Source organism: Lynx rufus, unplaced genomic scaffold (assembly GCF_022079265.1).
Source record: "Lynx rufus isolate CCGP_SWC_20201006 ecotype Redwood Valley unplaced genomic scaffold, mLynRuf1.p SCAF_29, whole genome shotgun sequence".
Lineage (NCBI taxonomy): Eukaryota > Metazoa > Chordata > Mammalia > Carnivora > Felidae > Lynx > Lynx rufus.
In genome coordinates, this window is record NW_025814844.1 from 5918901 (window position 1) to 5934979 (window position 16079).

Genomic DNA, 16079 nt, shown 5'->3' on the forward strand with positions numbered 1-16079 from the left:
TGATACATAGCATACATTTAAAACTGAGGATCTATTACTTCTATTACTTCCATTACTTCAATTCTGCTTTAGTTGTTAGAGATTGGTAACGTTCCGATGTTAAGTTAGCCTTCATGTACTGAGAGTGAAAGCACTCAGTACTGTGTGCTTCGCTTGTGAACGTGGTCCTCTCTGTCTCTGCAGTGGAAGGTTCGTAGGACATTAGCCTTCTCCATCCATGAGCTGGCAGTTATTCTCGGAGATCAGCTGACAGCTGCAGATCTGGTTCCGATCTTCAATGGATTTTTGAAAGACCTCGACGAAGTCAGGATAGGTGTCCTTAAACATTTGCATGATTTTCTGAAGGTAACTTTTAAATTATTCTGCATAAAAACACACTAAAGTTCCACTGTGGACTGAAATTTTGATTTTCTATTCCCACCAAGATGAAGTCTCTGTATGTTCATGCGTCAGAAAATGTAGCCATGAGTTGATAGATGTAATGACTTAAAAAAAGAAATAGTCCTGTTCTCATCACTTTTGCTGGTGTTCTTTTAATTTTTAATTTAGAATATTTACACCAAATCTCATTTCTAAACTGTGTTTTACCATGACTACAAACACTTGTACTTCCCCCCCCCCAAAATTATTGAATTACATACAATTCAGTAATAGAATACATACATACAATTATTGAAAATACATACAGAAATTCCATGAACATTAAGTTTGGAGGCTTTGTGATATTTTAGGAGTCCAAAAATTTCCCAGTAGTCTTCAGTCCTTTGGTGTGGATCTCTGGCCTTGCAGATGAACAGCTATCGTCTTAAAAATTGTTAGTCCTGGAATACTGTTGTTTTTTAGACTTTAACCTTGAAATGGGCTCTTGTAGTTTGAGGTTTTGAGGTACAGAAGTACTGTAATCCTGCTTTTAAAAAAATTTTGATACCATGGTGTTACATTTTATACAGATCACACTGAAATTTCTCTTGTCCCAGTAATGTCCTTTATAGCTTCCCCCGCTAAATATCAGAGTCCAATCAGGAATTGCATGTTGAATTTACTTTATTTATTTATTTATTTATTTATTTATTTATTTATTTATTTTAATTTTTTTTTTCAATGTTTATTTATTTTTGACAGAGAGAGACAGAGCATGAACGGGGGAGGGGCAGAGAGAGAGGGAGACACAGAATCGGAAACAGGCTCCAGGCTCTGAGCCATCAGCCCAGAGCCTGACGCGGGGCTCGAACTCACGGACCGCGAGATCGTGACCTGGCTGAAGTCGGACGCTTAACCGACTGCGCCACCCAGGCGCCCCGAATTTACTTTTTTTTAAATGTTTGTTTATTTTGAGAGAACAGGCGAGCAAGAGCGGGGGGTGGGGGCAGAGAGAGGGGGGAAGAGAGAATCTCAAGCAGGCTTTGCACTGTCATCGCAGAGCCAGATGCAGGGCTCAGTCTCACAAACCATTAGATCATGGCCTGAGTCAAAATCAAGAGTTGGACATGTACCTGACTGAGCCACCCAGGTGCCTCTGCATATTGAATTTAAATATTGTATCTCTTTAGCCCTCTTCAATCTAGAACGGTTTCCCTGACTTTTGTCTTTATTGTCATTGGCATTTTTGAAGAGGCCCACCTGTTGTTTTCCAGAATGCTCTCAATTTGAATTTGTCTGAGTATTGATACACTGTGAGACTCAGGTCACACAGATTTTCTTTGCAGGCACATTGCCTGTGTATCCTATCGGGAGGAACATCATCACTGGTGATGCTGACTCTGGTCACTTGATTATGTCAGCACGTTTCCTCTGTTGTAACAACCTTTCACCTTTGTGATTAATAATTACTTGGTGGGAGGCACCTCCATGGCTCAGTCGGTTAAGCACCTGACTTCGGCTCAGGTCACGATCTCACGGTTTGTGAATTCGAGCCCCACGCTGGGTGAGTTTGAGCCCTGTGTCAGGTAAAACACAAGCCCTGCTTTAGGTAAGCCTTGCTTCTCTCTCCCCCTCTCTCTGTCCCTCACTCACATGCTTGTTTGTTCTCTCAAAAAGATAATAAAATAAATGAAAATAATTTTAAAAATAATAATAATTACTTGGTGGGGTGAGTCTTCTTCCCCCATGTCTCTCACACAGGGCTTTTGCATCTGTGGATCTATACATGGTCCTTGCCTAAATCAGTGGTTACTGTGTTGGTTGTAAAAATCTGATTTTCGATTTTTATAATTTCTCCATTATCAGTTGGCATTCTCATGTAAAGCTAATCTTTCCCTTCTCTCCCTCCCTGTTTTTGGAAGGTTTTTTAGTGTGTGAACTCCAGATTTTTTTTTAACTTTATTTTTTTTAGATATTTTTTTCTTTACATTCCTTGTCTTCTCCCTCCCTCCCTCTCTCTCTCCCTCTCTCTCTCTCTCTCTCTCTCTCTCTCTCTCTCTTTTTCTCAGAATTCTTTTCCTATTTAGTGTAATCCATTTTTGTCCTTGGTTGTGAACATCAGCTTGGCTACCAGGAACCCCTGAAAGCTGACTTCTCTGCCCCTTTTGATCTGTGCCCTCACATTTAAGCACATCCTTATTTCCAGGCCCACCTCTGAGGACTTCCTCTCCCCTAGTCCCGAGTCAGCTCTTTCTCCAAGGAGCCTGGTATTTAGAGAGTGGAGAGTGGTATTTAGAAGCCAAGACCCAGGCACTGGATATGCACACTGCTCCCATAGTGTCATTTCCTTTACTTTTCAGGGGACAGACAGGAGCTGGGGGAGTGGTGGGGGAGGTGGGGGGCTTTTTTTGGTTTGTTGTGTTTAAATTATTGAGTTCATCTCGATCATTCAGCTTCCCGTCCCACACGATTTCCTCTCCTTTTTCCGCATCATGTTTTTTCTTTCCTTTCATGGTAAAAAACTCTGTTCTTAACATGAATATATTAAGTCATTTGCTCAGTTCTACAACATACATGAAGTAGTTTCAGAATTACTGCACCAATAATAATTCTGACATCAACTCAATTCAGTAACATTCAAGATTTCCTTCAGCACTTTGTCCTTAGAGCATATCCCACAAACATGTATAGTCAGAGTACTTCTTTCTATGTGATTCTTACCTGTTTGATGTATAGTTAAGTTTGCTTCTGTTGGTATCACATTTATGGTTTTCCCCCTTGCTGACTATAAACCTACTTGACCATACCTGTAGAGCAGTTACTGGGATAAATTCACTCTTTTCACTCAACAAATACATATCGATTACCTACCATGTGCCATCACGGTGCCATCCACTAGGTTCATATATCTGAGGAGGAGCACATTATTGTCTTCAAAGAGTTCGCAGTAACAAGTGTCCAGTGAACAAAGTGGGTCATTGCTACCATAAAGCTGTGCGCAAGGTGCTGTAGGGTTCAGAGGAGGTCACACATGGCCCAGGGAACAAGTATTTCAAAAGAGGGTAAGACTCTTGGTGGTAAATGGGATTATCAGGGGGAAATGAACTTAACAGTTTTTAGAACAATTAGATGTACCTACTATATCTGTTCTCCTTCAGAAGAATTAACTATATTGTTTATTGTAGTCGTTTTCAAGCAGTGTGATAAAAGTAGTAATGCCCATATATTGTTTTAGTGCATATTTTCATTTTGTCACTTCAGCTTCTTCATATTGACAAAAGAAGAGAATATCTTTATCAACTTCAGGAGTTTTTGGTGACAGATAATAGTAGAAATTGGCGCTTTCGAGCTGAACTGGCTGAGTAAGTTCTAACAATTTATCGGACTATAGTTTGGAGGGATGTTTACTTCCTATTTACCTTTTCTAGATTTGTTCATTACTTTGAGTAGATACAAATGTCTGTCTGATGTTCTATTCCTTTTAATATGTCTTGAAATGCAAGTGTTGACAGCAGTGAATTTTCTCAGCTTTTTTTTTTAAGCCTGTTTCACCATTTTTATTATTATTATTATTATTATTATTATTGTGATAACATACACATAACCAAATTTGCCATTGGTGAAATGTAGTAGGTTCAGTGTTATGCAACCATTACCACTCTCTGGTTCTGGAACATTCCATCTTCCCAAAAGGAACACCATTCCCTTTCCTAGTCATTCCGCATCCCTCTCTGCCCTCGACTTCTAGCAGCTGTTAACCTATTATGTATGGATTTGCCTGTTCTGGACATTTCGTATAAGTGGAGTTTTATCACATGTGGCCTTTTGTGTCTGATTTCTCCACTTAGCATAATATTTTCAAGATTCATTCATGTTGCAGCAGGTGTCAGGACGTTATTACTTTTTGTGACTGAATAATACTGCATTGTGTACCACTTTTTAAAATCCATTCAATTGATACACGTTTGGGTTGTTTCTACTTCTTTGGCTGAAGTGACTGGTACTGCCCGTAATATTCAAATACAAGTTTTTCTGTGAACACCTATCTATCTTCAGTTATTTTGTGGTGGATTTGCTGGGTTATTTGATAATTCCGTTTCATTTGCTGAGGAGCCACCAAACTATTTGCCACAACAGCTGTACCATTTTACATTCCTATGAGTAATGTGGTTTAGTTTTACCACATCCTCCCCAACACTTGGTATTTGCCTTTTTTAAAAAGATTATAGACATTATTATAGTGGGTGTGAAGCAGTGTTTTATGGTCATCTTAATTTGTATTTCCTTAATGACCGGTGGTGTTTAACACTTTTTCATATGCTTGTTGACCATTCGTATATAATCTAAAGAAATGTCTGTTCAGATCCGTTGCCCGTTTTTTAATTGGGTTTATCTTAAGTTGGGTTAAGTTGTAGGAGTTCTGTATATGTTCCGGATTCCAGACTTCACTTGGATTTTTAAAAGATATCTTTGCTGGATATAGAATCGGGACTGCCAGGTTGGGTTGTTGTTTGTTGTTTTCTTCATACCTTAAAGGTGTCAGTCCACTGAGTTCTGGCTTGCCAGGTTTGGACTGTAAATAGGCACACCTCTTCTGCCCTTAGTGTGGAGGGTTGGGTCCATCTACTCAGGAGCAAGCTGGGTTTGGGCTTGTTGTTGCTGTGATTGCCTTCGGTGCAGGATACGCTTTGATTGTTCTCGCCGGGGCCTGCCAGTGCCTTCTGCTGAGGGTGGGGACTGGGGTGCCAGGGGGCCTTTTCACGTGTTAGCATTCCTCCCTCAGCTCTCGTGCACCCCTGCAAAACGGGTGGGTCTCTTCCCTTCCCCTGGCTGTAGGCTGCTGTGAGGATGTGGTTGGCTCGTGCTGGAAAAGGGGAGAATCTTGGTTATTTGGGGAGGCCCTGTGTGCCGGGGCTTTCTCAGAATTCTGCCCTCTCCCTGTAACATCCAGTTTCTGCCTTGCGTCTGTGGTCAGTGTTGGCAGAGGCTCCTGCCCCTCCTCAGCAGAAGGAGACTTGTGCCTGTTATCAGTGCAGGGTCTCAGCTCGGAAGGTTCTCTACCCCTTTCCCTGGAATAGAGTTTGCTCTTCTCCTCTGCCCCCAGCTGCAGTGTCTGCCTGCACCCAGGCGTGGACAGGCTCTGCCGCCCCTCCATCAGCGCCTTAAGGCTCGAGCTGGGTAAAGAGAAGGACCCAGGAGGGGAGTGCGCGGGGTTTGATGCCTGTCCCCCAACATGTGTCAGTCATTTCCTGCCTGTTAAGGGCCTCTCCACTTTGCTTACCTGATGCCAGACTGGCTCATGTGGTGTGTGCCCAGGGAAGGGAGGCCAACAAGAAAGATTGCAGTGTCACAAAATAAGAGTTGATAAGTGTGCCCCTGTCTCTAAGGATTTATGTTTGTATGTATACACAGGTACATTGGTCATCGCTGCATTATGTATATTCATGCCTCTAGCTTATTCCCTGCTGACTACAAATGTAAATAATCTTAACCATAAAACCTGAAAGGCAAAAGTCTCATTCGTATCTGAGGTATTTCTTGAAGGGCATTGTTGCGTCCACTCAGAGTAGCGTCATGGACACTGTCAGTCTTCAGGTCTCACGAGACATAATAGGAACACTCGCTAGAGGTAGAGGACCTCTTCACTTCTTATCCCTCGTAAGCCTGCCATTGCCTTCAAAGCTGCTCAGAGCCTTGGCAGTTCCACACCAGGCTACCTGATGCCGCCAGAACTTCTTATTTAGAAAACTGATTTATAGGTGGAAGTATCTCAGTATCTGGACAATACCTGTGGAAAAAACATGTTCCGTGTCCCAGTTGAACCTACTAGGAAATGCTTTGCTCTGTGTCAGTCCCTGCGGACACAGAATGCCACATTTGTCTCCCTTACATTCAGAAGGCAAGAGCTACTTCTTGAACTCGCATAGCGTTTAGATGCATTTCCAGATACACGGAGACTGGAAATAACTTATGCATGAGAGACCACACTAATCATGAGTCTTTGCATGCACTTGTCCTACAGACAGGTGTCCAGTGGGACAGATGATTTACATGATTAACCTGTTTTCATTTATTTATTTTAAAATTGTAATTATATTTTTATTTTTATAATTCATTTTTATAGACAGCTGATTTTACTTCTAGAATTATATAGTCCCAGAGATGTTTATGACTATTTACGTCCCATTGCTCTGAATCTATGTGCAGATAAAGTTTCTTCTGTTCGTTGGATTTCCTACAAGTTGGTATGTGTTAAAATTTCTATAATTTTAGAACAGCTAACTATTTAATAAGATCTTAGAAGACATTCCTCACTTGTGTGTGTTCACCCTCTTAGGTCAGTGAGATGGTGAAGAAGCTGCACGTGGCCACGCCACCCACGTTTGGAGTGGACCTCATCAATGAGCTTGTAGAAAACTTTGGTAGATGTCCCAAGTGGTCTGGTCGGCAAGCCTTTGTCTTTGTCTGCCAGGTAAGTGAAGACTTACCCATTTGTGACCCCTTTCTCTATCTAAAGCTATGTTTCTTCTTTCACTGTTGGCCTCTCAATACCTTGTTTCTTATCCCTGCGGAACAGAGTTTTGCCAGGTGGCTTTTCACAGGATCACCTGTTCCTTAGAGTTGGGTGTCTGCCTTGCCCATCCCACAGCCATCCACTAGAGGGTGCTCGGGGTCCACGGCCCATGGCACATGTGTGCAAATGAATGTGACTGCACACTCCAGGTCTGCGTGGAGCCACTTAAAAGCTGTGTGTCTGCAGGGACTTAAAATTTTGTCATTTTTGTTTTGAGTTCCCAGGTGCCTGGAATATTGGTTTGAAAGGAAGTAACTAAAATCTGTAGCACTTAAGTTGTCACTAAAAGATAATGCTAGCTGGTATTATGGTTTGATAGACTAACTTGGCAAATCTAAAGCAGCTGTTTCTCTTCCCTAGACTGTCATTGAGGATGATTGCCTTCCCATGGACCAGTTCGCTGTGCATCTGATGCCACATTTGCTAACCTTGGCAAATGATAGGGTTCCAAACGTTCGAGTGCTACTTGCAAAGACATTAAGACAGACCCTACTAGAGAAAGGTGGGTGGGTAGGTGACTGTGTTAGGAAAACCGTACGTGGCAGGGAGGAGGTTCGTAGACTACATGGATAGATAAGTCGCTAAGCAGGAATATTGTATGTTCATAGGCAGAGCCTAATAAAAGAATATATTTGTAAGTTGTTAATGGAGGTTCCCCCTAGAAAGGACATAGATTAGAGGACAGGGACTTTTCACCTTTCTACTCTAGTTGCATTTATTTTATAATTGCAAACTTACTGTTTGAAAAATTGGATAGTCACTTAAGACATTATGAAAAATTACCGCCTTTAGTCGGCCCCAATTGACATCTGTTACTGTGTTTGGGGCTAGGAGGCATGTTTGTGTTTCCCCCTCCTCTTCATTAGACAAAAGACAAATGCCCCCTAGGATTTGCTTTGCTGCAAATCCTAATAAGCTGCTCAGGATTTCACTTGTTTTATTGTAATCCTCCTAAAATACCTAATAAATATCATTTAAATGCATGAACTCATGAATGAAGCCCAGAAAGAGGTTTGTAATAGGTTTATAAGAATATGGGTAAATGAATAGTGTTTCTTTTTTCTCCTTTAGAATCCAGTTAAATTGTTTTAGGAGCAATTATAGGGAAATGGCTAGAGAAGACTGGCTTTCAGTCTGCATGTATGATTGGTATTTGGGGTGTTTTCCCTGAGCGAATGAATAGCTGTCACAAGTGTAAGTTTTAATATATTAGCTTAGCACCGCTCAGCCTTTTAGTCCATTCTAAAAACAATCAAGATGAACCTTCTAACTCTCTTACGTTTGGGGAGTCTTTTCATATCACACAAATCAGTTTGGATTACTGCGTGGCTTGGAATTCAGCATGGCTTGTGTTTATACTTGGAGAAGTTAGGGTTATGACGAAGAACTTAGTGTACTTATACTTGATAAAACTGACATGTCCATAAAACCGATTTCATTTGTAATCTGCCCTTTGCATTTCCAGAATATTTCTTAACCTCTGCCAGCTGTCATCAGGAGGCCGTAGAACAAACCATCATGGCTCTTCAGATGGATCGTGACAGTGACGTCAAGTATTTTGCAAGCATCCATCCCGCCAGCACCAAAATCTCTGAAGATGCCATGAGCACTGCTTCCTCAACCTACTAGAAAGCTTGAACCTCGGTGTCCTCCTGCTTCCTAGGGAGCCACAGGCTGACAGGCGCTCCACACGTGTGTGATCTGGGACAGCCTCTGGGAGGAGGAGAGACCTTCCTCTCTTGCAGACTTAATTGCAGGTGCAAGTTGCCTACACTGATACCAGGGATTTTAAGAGTCAAGAGAAAGTACAGTAAACACTATTATCTTATCTTGACTTTAAGGGAAAATAATTTCTCAGAGGATTATAATTGTCACCGAAGCCTTAAATCCTTCCGTCTTCCTGACTGAATGAAACTTGAATTGGCAGAGCATTTTCCTTATGGAAGGGAGGAGATACCCAGAGACCTGCATTGCTTTCTCCTGGTTTTATTTAAATAGGTGGAGTGGCAGCCAGAAGGCGGCTGTGAGCCGGGATGCGAAAGAGACCTTCAGTATTAGCCCTGTTTCCACGCAGGCAAGGACCTGTCGGTTCTGTGGCCCTCTGCCCAGTCCGCCCTAAGTGTGAATAGTTTTTGACGTGTGTAAATGGGAAAGGAGATTTTCGGGGGTTTCTCCTAAGGGCTTGATGCTAACACTAAAGTAGAATCCGATTTTAACTCTTAAATGCAGCATATTGCTGTGCACATTTACAGAACGTTGGCCAAGTATCTGTGTCCTGATTTTCTTCATGCTGGTCATGACCTGAAGGAGTTTATTGGCACGTGTGCTGTGTGTCAGGTGTTTTTACCTTGATCACGACCGGCTGTGAGGTGCGGCTTTCCTTCACGCGCTGCACACGCCTGTAACCACTCTGGGGAGTGCTGCCGTCTTTAATCATGCTGTTTAACCTGTTGTGGCACAAGTTCTCTTGTCCAAATAAAATTTATTAATGAGATCTATAGATGAAAGATGTATACACTTCCGATTGTTTTCTAGGTGTCTGCAAATCCAATCTGTGACCTGTAGCAATGATTTAGTATAAAGTGGGGAAACTAGATTAAAATATTTGTCTTTTAAGTAGTTTAGTAATTTCTTTACCATCCACACCTGCCACCCAGGGCCGGGCTCTGCTCTCGGCAGACAGCATCGTGCACCGGGCGCCTAGTGCTGAAGCTGTTTCCGGGAGAACATTTGGAGCCTCTGTGTTTCCGAGGAACAGGATAGTGAAACCCGCTCGTCCGGGGCAGAGTGGTCTCGCGCTCCGATGAGAGCATTGAAGTGCCGCGTAGAAATGTCCGTCCCTCTGATGGGGCCAGGTTGAAAGACCTTCGGCCCGAGTCCCTGCGGTGCCTGCGTGGGTGAGCTTTGGTTTTGGTGACTCGGCTGCCAGGGACTCCTCAGGGTTGCGAAAGCAAGACAGGCTCCCTTGAACCTTGTGCATGGATCTGGGAACGTGTGGGCCGCTTTCTGTACAGATCATTACAAAGAAGCCTTGTGTTCCTTCACTCTCACGTTAACAGCCCAGGATCGTAAACGTGAGCGAGTTCCACTGAGACAGAGGAGGCAGGAAGTACGCGGGTGGCATGTGAAGCGGGTGCCGAGTGCCGGGCTGTGGAGAACAGGAAGGTGATGAGGGGTCCGTGGGGCCTGGAGGGCGATCAGAGCAGAGATCGGAGGAGGGTGTGGCCTCGTTTGATGTAGCCGAATCTCTGGGGTGCATGTTCCCTGATGCTAAGTTCTGGTCATACACTTGGCCCCCTAAGCTTTCCGGTGCACAAACTACATCTGAAATTGTACAACTGCTGTAAGTGTACAACTGCAGTTCTACACAAACAGCAGCGTTTTCTTTTAAGCAGTGGCAGTAACAGCATGTTTTGGGGTAAAGAACTTGAACCCAGGGTAAGCCGACAAATGCAGCAGCCAGTTCTTCCTCGTGAGCCTTCCTGCTCCTGCCCGGTGCCGCGCTGAGGAACAGCAGCAGGTGCCCTGGGGGTCTCCAGGTGCCCCGGGGCCACGCTGGGATTCCACTCACGTCCATGGCAGTGCGTACAGAAGCCACCTGCACTGTTGAGCAGCGACGACAATGAAAGCAACCCGGTGTGGATAATCATTCAAGATAAGGAAAAGGCTGCAGGTGTCACCTCTTCAGTTCTCAACCGTATTTAGCCCCTGCAGTGGGCTGGCCGAGGTGTGGCCGGTCCTGCTTCGGGGCGTGATGGAGAGCGGTGGCCGGGTCCCCAGGACAGCAAGGGCGCCCTCTCGGCTGACAGGATCTCCTAAAGGAGAAGAGTGGGCTTCCAAAGGCTGCACAAAACCAAGCAAATGAGTAAAGTTGACGACTCAGCAGTTCTTTGAAATCCTTGAGGAGGCAAAAACTACAAACCAGTTAATACTCCAACTAATTTCATAAGAGAAAAATGAATAAAATAGTAATAATCACGTCCTCCTAGGTATTTAACGTGGGGTGGCCAATCTTAGAAGATATTCTGTGATCCTAGGACTTTTGAGGCAGGTCAACAAGGTGAAGAGGAAAACTGTATTTTTCAAGAACTAGAGCTCATTACTCAGCCAATACAGTTGGTCATTGCCGGGCGCGTCTCCCGTCCTCGGCCCTCGCCTCCCCCACCAGGCAGGCTGGGAGCGTGCAGCACCCCCTTCTTCAGCCTCTGCCTGGCGCTCAGCGTCATGGTGCCGCACCTGACCTTGGCTGCCCCGCCCCTCGTCTGGGAGAAATCGGTGGGCGAGCTTCTGTGAGTTTTCAGGGCATCCCTTGACCCGGCCCCCAGGTCACCAGACTTATTTGCGTAGTGGAATTTTGGCTGTGATCTCTGTCCTTAGGTCTTGGAGGTATTTCTGTGATGCCAGACCGCTCCTTTTTCTGGAACCCTCTAGCTGAGTTGGCAAGTGCTGAGTTCCTGAGATCGTTTACCATGCACATGTCCTGTGAGCTGCCCAAGCTGCCGGCACCCTGTCACGGAACGTCCGTCCAGGCGATTCTTAGTTTGCTGGGCAGGCAGTCGGGTGCACGGTGTGTTACTGATCCTTCCCACGCCTGTCGGGTCCGCGCCCCACTGCACATTGGGTGAATCTGTTTCCTGGCAGACTGGCAGCTGAATACGCCCAAGGAAGCAAGTCGAGAATCTGCCCTCTCCGGCGTCAGGGGAACACGGGTGTCTGAAACGGCAAGCGTGGCATATTTGGGAAGCCTCAGGGAGCAATACTTCACAGACACAGCTCCAAGGAGGGAGTTTCGAGAGGGGGCGGCGGGGTTTGAAAGTGCCCATCTATATCCATCTATAGGAAAAAGCGCGGCTCAGGCTCTGGGACGCACGCGATTGTTTCCTTGTATGGTAATGTTTCCGTGCAAGATTCCAGGAGGCAGAAGGAATGAGTGATGGGAGGAAAAGAAACTCCCAGCAACTTGAAACCATGCAAGCGGCCTCTTTACGATTAATAATCTTCTGACTCAAACCAGAGGAAAAGAAGGTGAGTCTGGAAATCACGTGAGTAAGCAGGACTCTGTGGTTCTGTTGTATTTGTGAATTCCCTCTTGAGCCTTTCTAAAGTCCTCATACCAGGTGGAGAAGGTCAAGAGCAGGGCCACCTGGAGGGGTCGGTCGTTGGAGGAGGATGGCCGGGAAGGAAGGGGGCCCGGCTGCACCCGGCACTGGGACCTGCGGCCAGCAGGGTGGGGACCCTGCGTGGATGGAGGCCAGGCCCTTCCCTCTTGGTGTTCCTGACGGTTAAGTGACCTGGATGAGTCCGAGCCGGCAGAATTCGGGTACCTGCTGCTCACTAGGAAACCAGGTGGTGGTTTAGGTGAGGGTAGGGTAGGGGAAAGAAGCCCAATTCTCTGATTCTCCCACCAGAAACCCCAAATCTGAGGCCGTGTGATCCTTTGAATGCGAATGGATGTTTTGACCCAGGGGAGGTGTTGACCTTGAGAACATGTGCCCGTTCGTGAACACAAAAATTCGAACCGTGATCCGTTTTGGTGAAGGAATTTCTGCAGTGAACTGCATCAAGGCCAAATGAATTTTTTCATCTGTTTTCTATAGAGAAGAAACTAGTTTTAATCTTACAGAAACTGTTTTCCTTAAGCATCCTTTTCTTAGAAAGTCGGACGGCGAGCGTCCCATTCAGGGATCAGATTTTATTCCATGCAGTGTTTTACACCGCTGTCACAGGTTTATTTCCAAGGCTTATTTAAGTCAGATTTTCCCGATATAAACGTGGCAAGATCGGACACTTGGAGTTTCTAGTCAGAGAGTGTAGCCTCTGAATCTCTCAGCCTGACCAGCTGTACTTCGTGTCACGATGCCAGCAGTTATTGACTGGATACAATGCACGTATTGGGTCGTGTCTGTCAGTGTTCCGTGAGGAAGCCGTGAGCGGTTCTCGTCGGGCGGCCGAGGAAACTGTCACCGCTCCTGTCCCTGAGAGATGGCGGAGCCTGGAGCTCGCCGGTAGCCCAGTGCCCTGGGAAGGTACGAGTTTGGGAAGGAAAGTATCGGAGGACAGGAACGTTACCTACTCAGGCATGGACAGGAGGAAAGCGGGCCAGCTTCTCCCGGGGCACAGACAGTCTCACTTGGCTCGCTCTTCTCTGTTCCAGGGAGGTCGTGCCCGCTGTCATTTAACCTCTGGTGCCGCCACAGCAGGGATTTGCCGCCTTGGCGGGACACCCACCCTCCCCGTCGCGGGAAAATTCTCAGTGCGGTGTGGTCCGTGTGTGTGCATCGTAAGGCCACCAGCTGGCTTGTTTTGGACAGCCATTTATTCTGAGGTTTTTCTGGCGGTTTTGTTTGGTTCTGGCTTCTAAATATGGCTGGTAGGGGCGCCTGGGTGGCCCGGTTGGTTCAAGTCCGACTCTGGCTCAGGTCGTGATTTCACAGTTTGTGGGATCGAGCCCCACGTCGAGCTCTGCATGGAGCCTGCTTGGGAATCTCTGTCTCCCTCTCTGCCCCTCCCCTCCCCGCCAACCCCCCCCCCCCCCGCCGCCGCCTTCCGCCTTCAAACATTAAAAAGAAAAGGGTTGAGTATTTGATACTTATAGTCAGTTTCCTCAGTTGCCAACCAGCGCATTCATGTGTGTGGCGGTGCCCACGTGGTGCCTGGCCATCAGGCAGGCATCACGGCCACAGTGGCTGCAACGGCAGCACCAGACACGGCTGGTAGGCGAGCCTGAAGCCCGGGAAGAGCCAGCCCTCCTGCAGGTGACCGGGATCGGCGAGGGTCAGCCACGTGCAGGATGGCGGGACGGGGGGGGCTGTGTCCTCCAGTGGCCCCAGACCGTTCCACTCGCCTCACCCACCGTCTTCCCGTCTGCTGCCTCCTTCGTACATAAGTCCGCCCCCTGGTGATCAGACCGTGAGCTTGCTCGGCGGGGCTCCCCGCTATCTTACATTGAAGGCAAAGAGCCAAACGTGGTCAGTCCTGAATGCGTCCTTCCCTCCCCAGTTCCACCTACTTGGTAGCGTCAGCACTTCCCGCATTTTCTCCGCATTTCTTCAGTACACCGAGGCCCCTCTGTTCCCCTCAAGCAAGAACGGCCCTGGCCTGTGCAGCCCTCAGGGTCTCAGGCGTGAGCAGCCCCGTCGCTGGTTAGCGCACTGAGGTGGGCTGACCAGACAAAAAATAAAAATACGGGAGAGGAGAGAAAAGCCAGGACACCCTTATTCAAATATCTGTCACTGCTGATATGAAAGTAAAACGGAACCAGGACGTCTGCACTTCAACGGCAACCTCACCAGAAGGTCAGCCTAAGTCAAAAGACCGAAGGCCCGGGAGCGAGACGGCATCACTCCTCAGGGGGCTCTTCCGCCCGAGGAGCTGCCCTCGGACAGACGTGCCTGGGTGGCCCCGCCTGCCAGTTCACGTTTCATTCCAGAGAACTCGCCACTCCTTCCGTGCTGCTGCTCCCTGCTAAGGAAGCAGACAGCAGATGTCACCGAGACCATCTTAACAGCGGCAAATGGTAGAATTTTCGGTGCGGCCTTTATCCCGAGGCTACAGACATGCTCCTGAAGAGGCAGCTCTTGCTTGCTCTAATGGGAATCCTCAGCAGTTTCCGGCCTGTGGGAGCTGGGCACTCCAGAGAATTGAGCCCGTCTGTCCCACCCCCGGGTCTGTTTTGAGGCCATCGGAACTGGGCCCAGGATGCCTTCACAGAGGCTACTTCATTCCCTCTCAGGGGTGTGTGGTGACAGCACACGCATAATGTGGAATCTCTTACGTTAACCCCCACATCACCAAACCGAGACTCGGCTTAAAGTTTCAGCTTCTCCCAGAAACGGAATTGTAAGGTAGTGGACCCAGGCCATCCTGGGAAGACAACGTTGCAGTAACTGACCTGCTTTTTTGGCCCGTTACAACTTCTTTGTCCCTGCTCACCGCGGCCTATAAAATCTCACTTCGTACAGTTCCTTAAACTCCCTTCTGTCTACTAGATGGGGTATTGCCTGATTCAAATCAGTTTTTGCCCCCCAAAATTTTTAACAAGCCTCAGTTTGTAACCGTTCTGGTGTCAGATGTGGGATCTGAAGGAGACACCCATCAGCCCCCAGGACCAGTGAGGGACCAGGCATAGTACCCATCGAGCCCCTTGAGCTTGCTGCTTTCTGGTTGCCTTGGAGATGGTGGGTAAGTCCTTCTTAGCTCCGGCCCTTGCAGCTTTTGTGTTGTGAGCTTTCAGGCTTTGAGCCTCTCCCCCCCCCCATCCCCCCCACCCAGATTGGGTTTGACTTAACCAGAATGGATCCAGATTTCACTAGGTCCAGCCTGAAAACTGGATTGTATCCAAGGTCAGACTAGGTCCAAGTTGGAAACCGGACTGGGTCTGGGGTCGGACTAAGTCTAATTTAGCGGGACTGGGTCGTGTGAGGCCTCAGATGAATAAAATCTGCTGTGAGGCTGAACAAGCAGGTTTACCTTACCAAGGATAATCTCGAGTTACACAGTGGCCACAGTGGACAACTTTTAACCTAGCTAAGCTTATCCATTTATGGCATGCCTAGAGAAAAATGGGTCTCAGCCAAGCGCTCACCATTAAAAGTAGAGGAAAATTATTTTTCCTCGTCTACGGTTTCTGGTGAGCAGGAAGAGACCTGGTGGAACAACGCATTTACTGCAGCCAGGATCCTGGGGAAACTGGCAGAAGCCAGCGAGCTGTGAGAATTCTTACCAGTCAGTGCTCCCGTGTCTCTGTGGTGCCTGGTCCAGAGAGGAAAGTAAAATGTTACTGTGTCCCTCCCTCCCTTTCTTCCCAAATTCAGACTGGCAGGCAAGAAGCATTTGTAAGAATTAGACCTTCCTGGGGCGCCTGGGTGGCTCAGTTGGTTAAGCATCTGACTCTCGATTTCCGCTCAGGTCACCATCTCACAGTTCATGAGATCGAGCCCCACGTCAGGCTCCATGCTGACAGCACAGAGTCTGTTTGGGGTTCTGTCCTTCCCCCCACCCCACCCCTCCCCTGCTTGTGTTTTGTCTCTCAAAATAAACATTAAAAAAAAATTAGATCTTTGAACTGTAACTTGGAATTTGCTTTCCACTACCCATTGGTTATCGATCCTTTCTCTCCCACGGACAGTTATGTTGCCTCATTGTC

The 16079-nt window shown here is 46.9% G+C and overlaps 1 protein-coding gene across 5 annotated transcripts in view; it reads left to right on the forward strand.

Moving 5' to 3' along the window:
* Nucleotides 1-9550, forward strand: part of PPP4R1 (protein phosphatase 4 regulatory subunit 1) — a 63461-nt gene extending 53911 nt beyond the window's left edge. For 4 of the 5 annotated variants that reach the window (XM_047090332.1, XM_047090334.1, XM_047090336.1 and 1 more), the window contains 6 exons: nt 184-345; nt 3622-3722; nt 6485-6605; nt 6698-6832; nt 7295-7436; nt 8400-9550. In XM_047090332.1, the coding sequence (XP_046946288.1) occupies nt 184-345; nt 3622-3722; nt 6485-6605; nt 6698-6832; nt 7295-7436; nt 8400-8563 (825 nt within the window). In that variant the 3' untranslated portion in view covers nt 8564-9550. Of the gene's footprint in view, nt 1-183; nt 346-3621; nt 3723-6484; nt 6606-6697; nt 6833-7294; nt 7437-8399 lie in introns of those variants that run through there. The other variant, XM_047090337.1, reaches the window with a different exon arrangement.
* Nucleotides 9551-16079: the final 6529 nt, after the last annotated feature.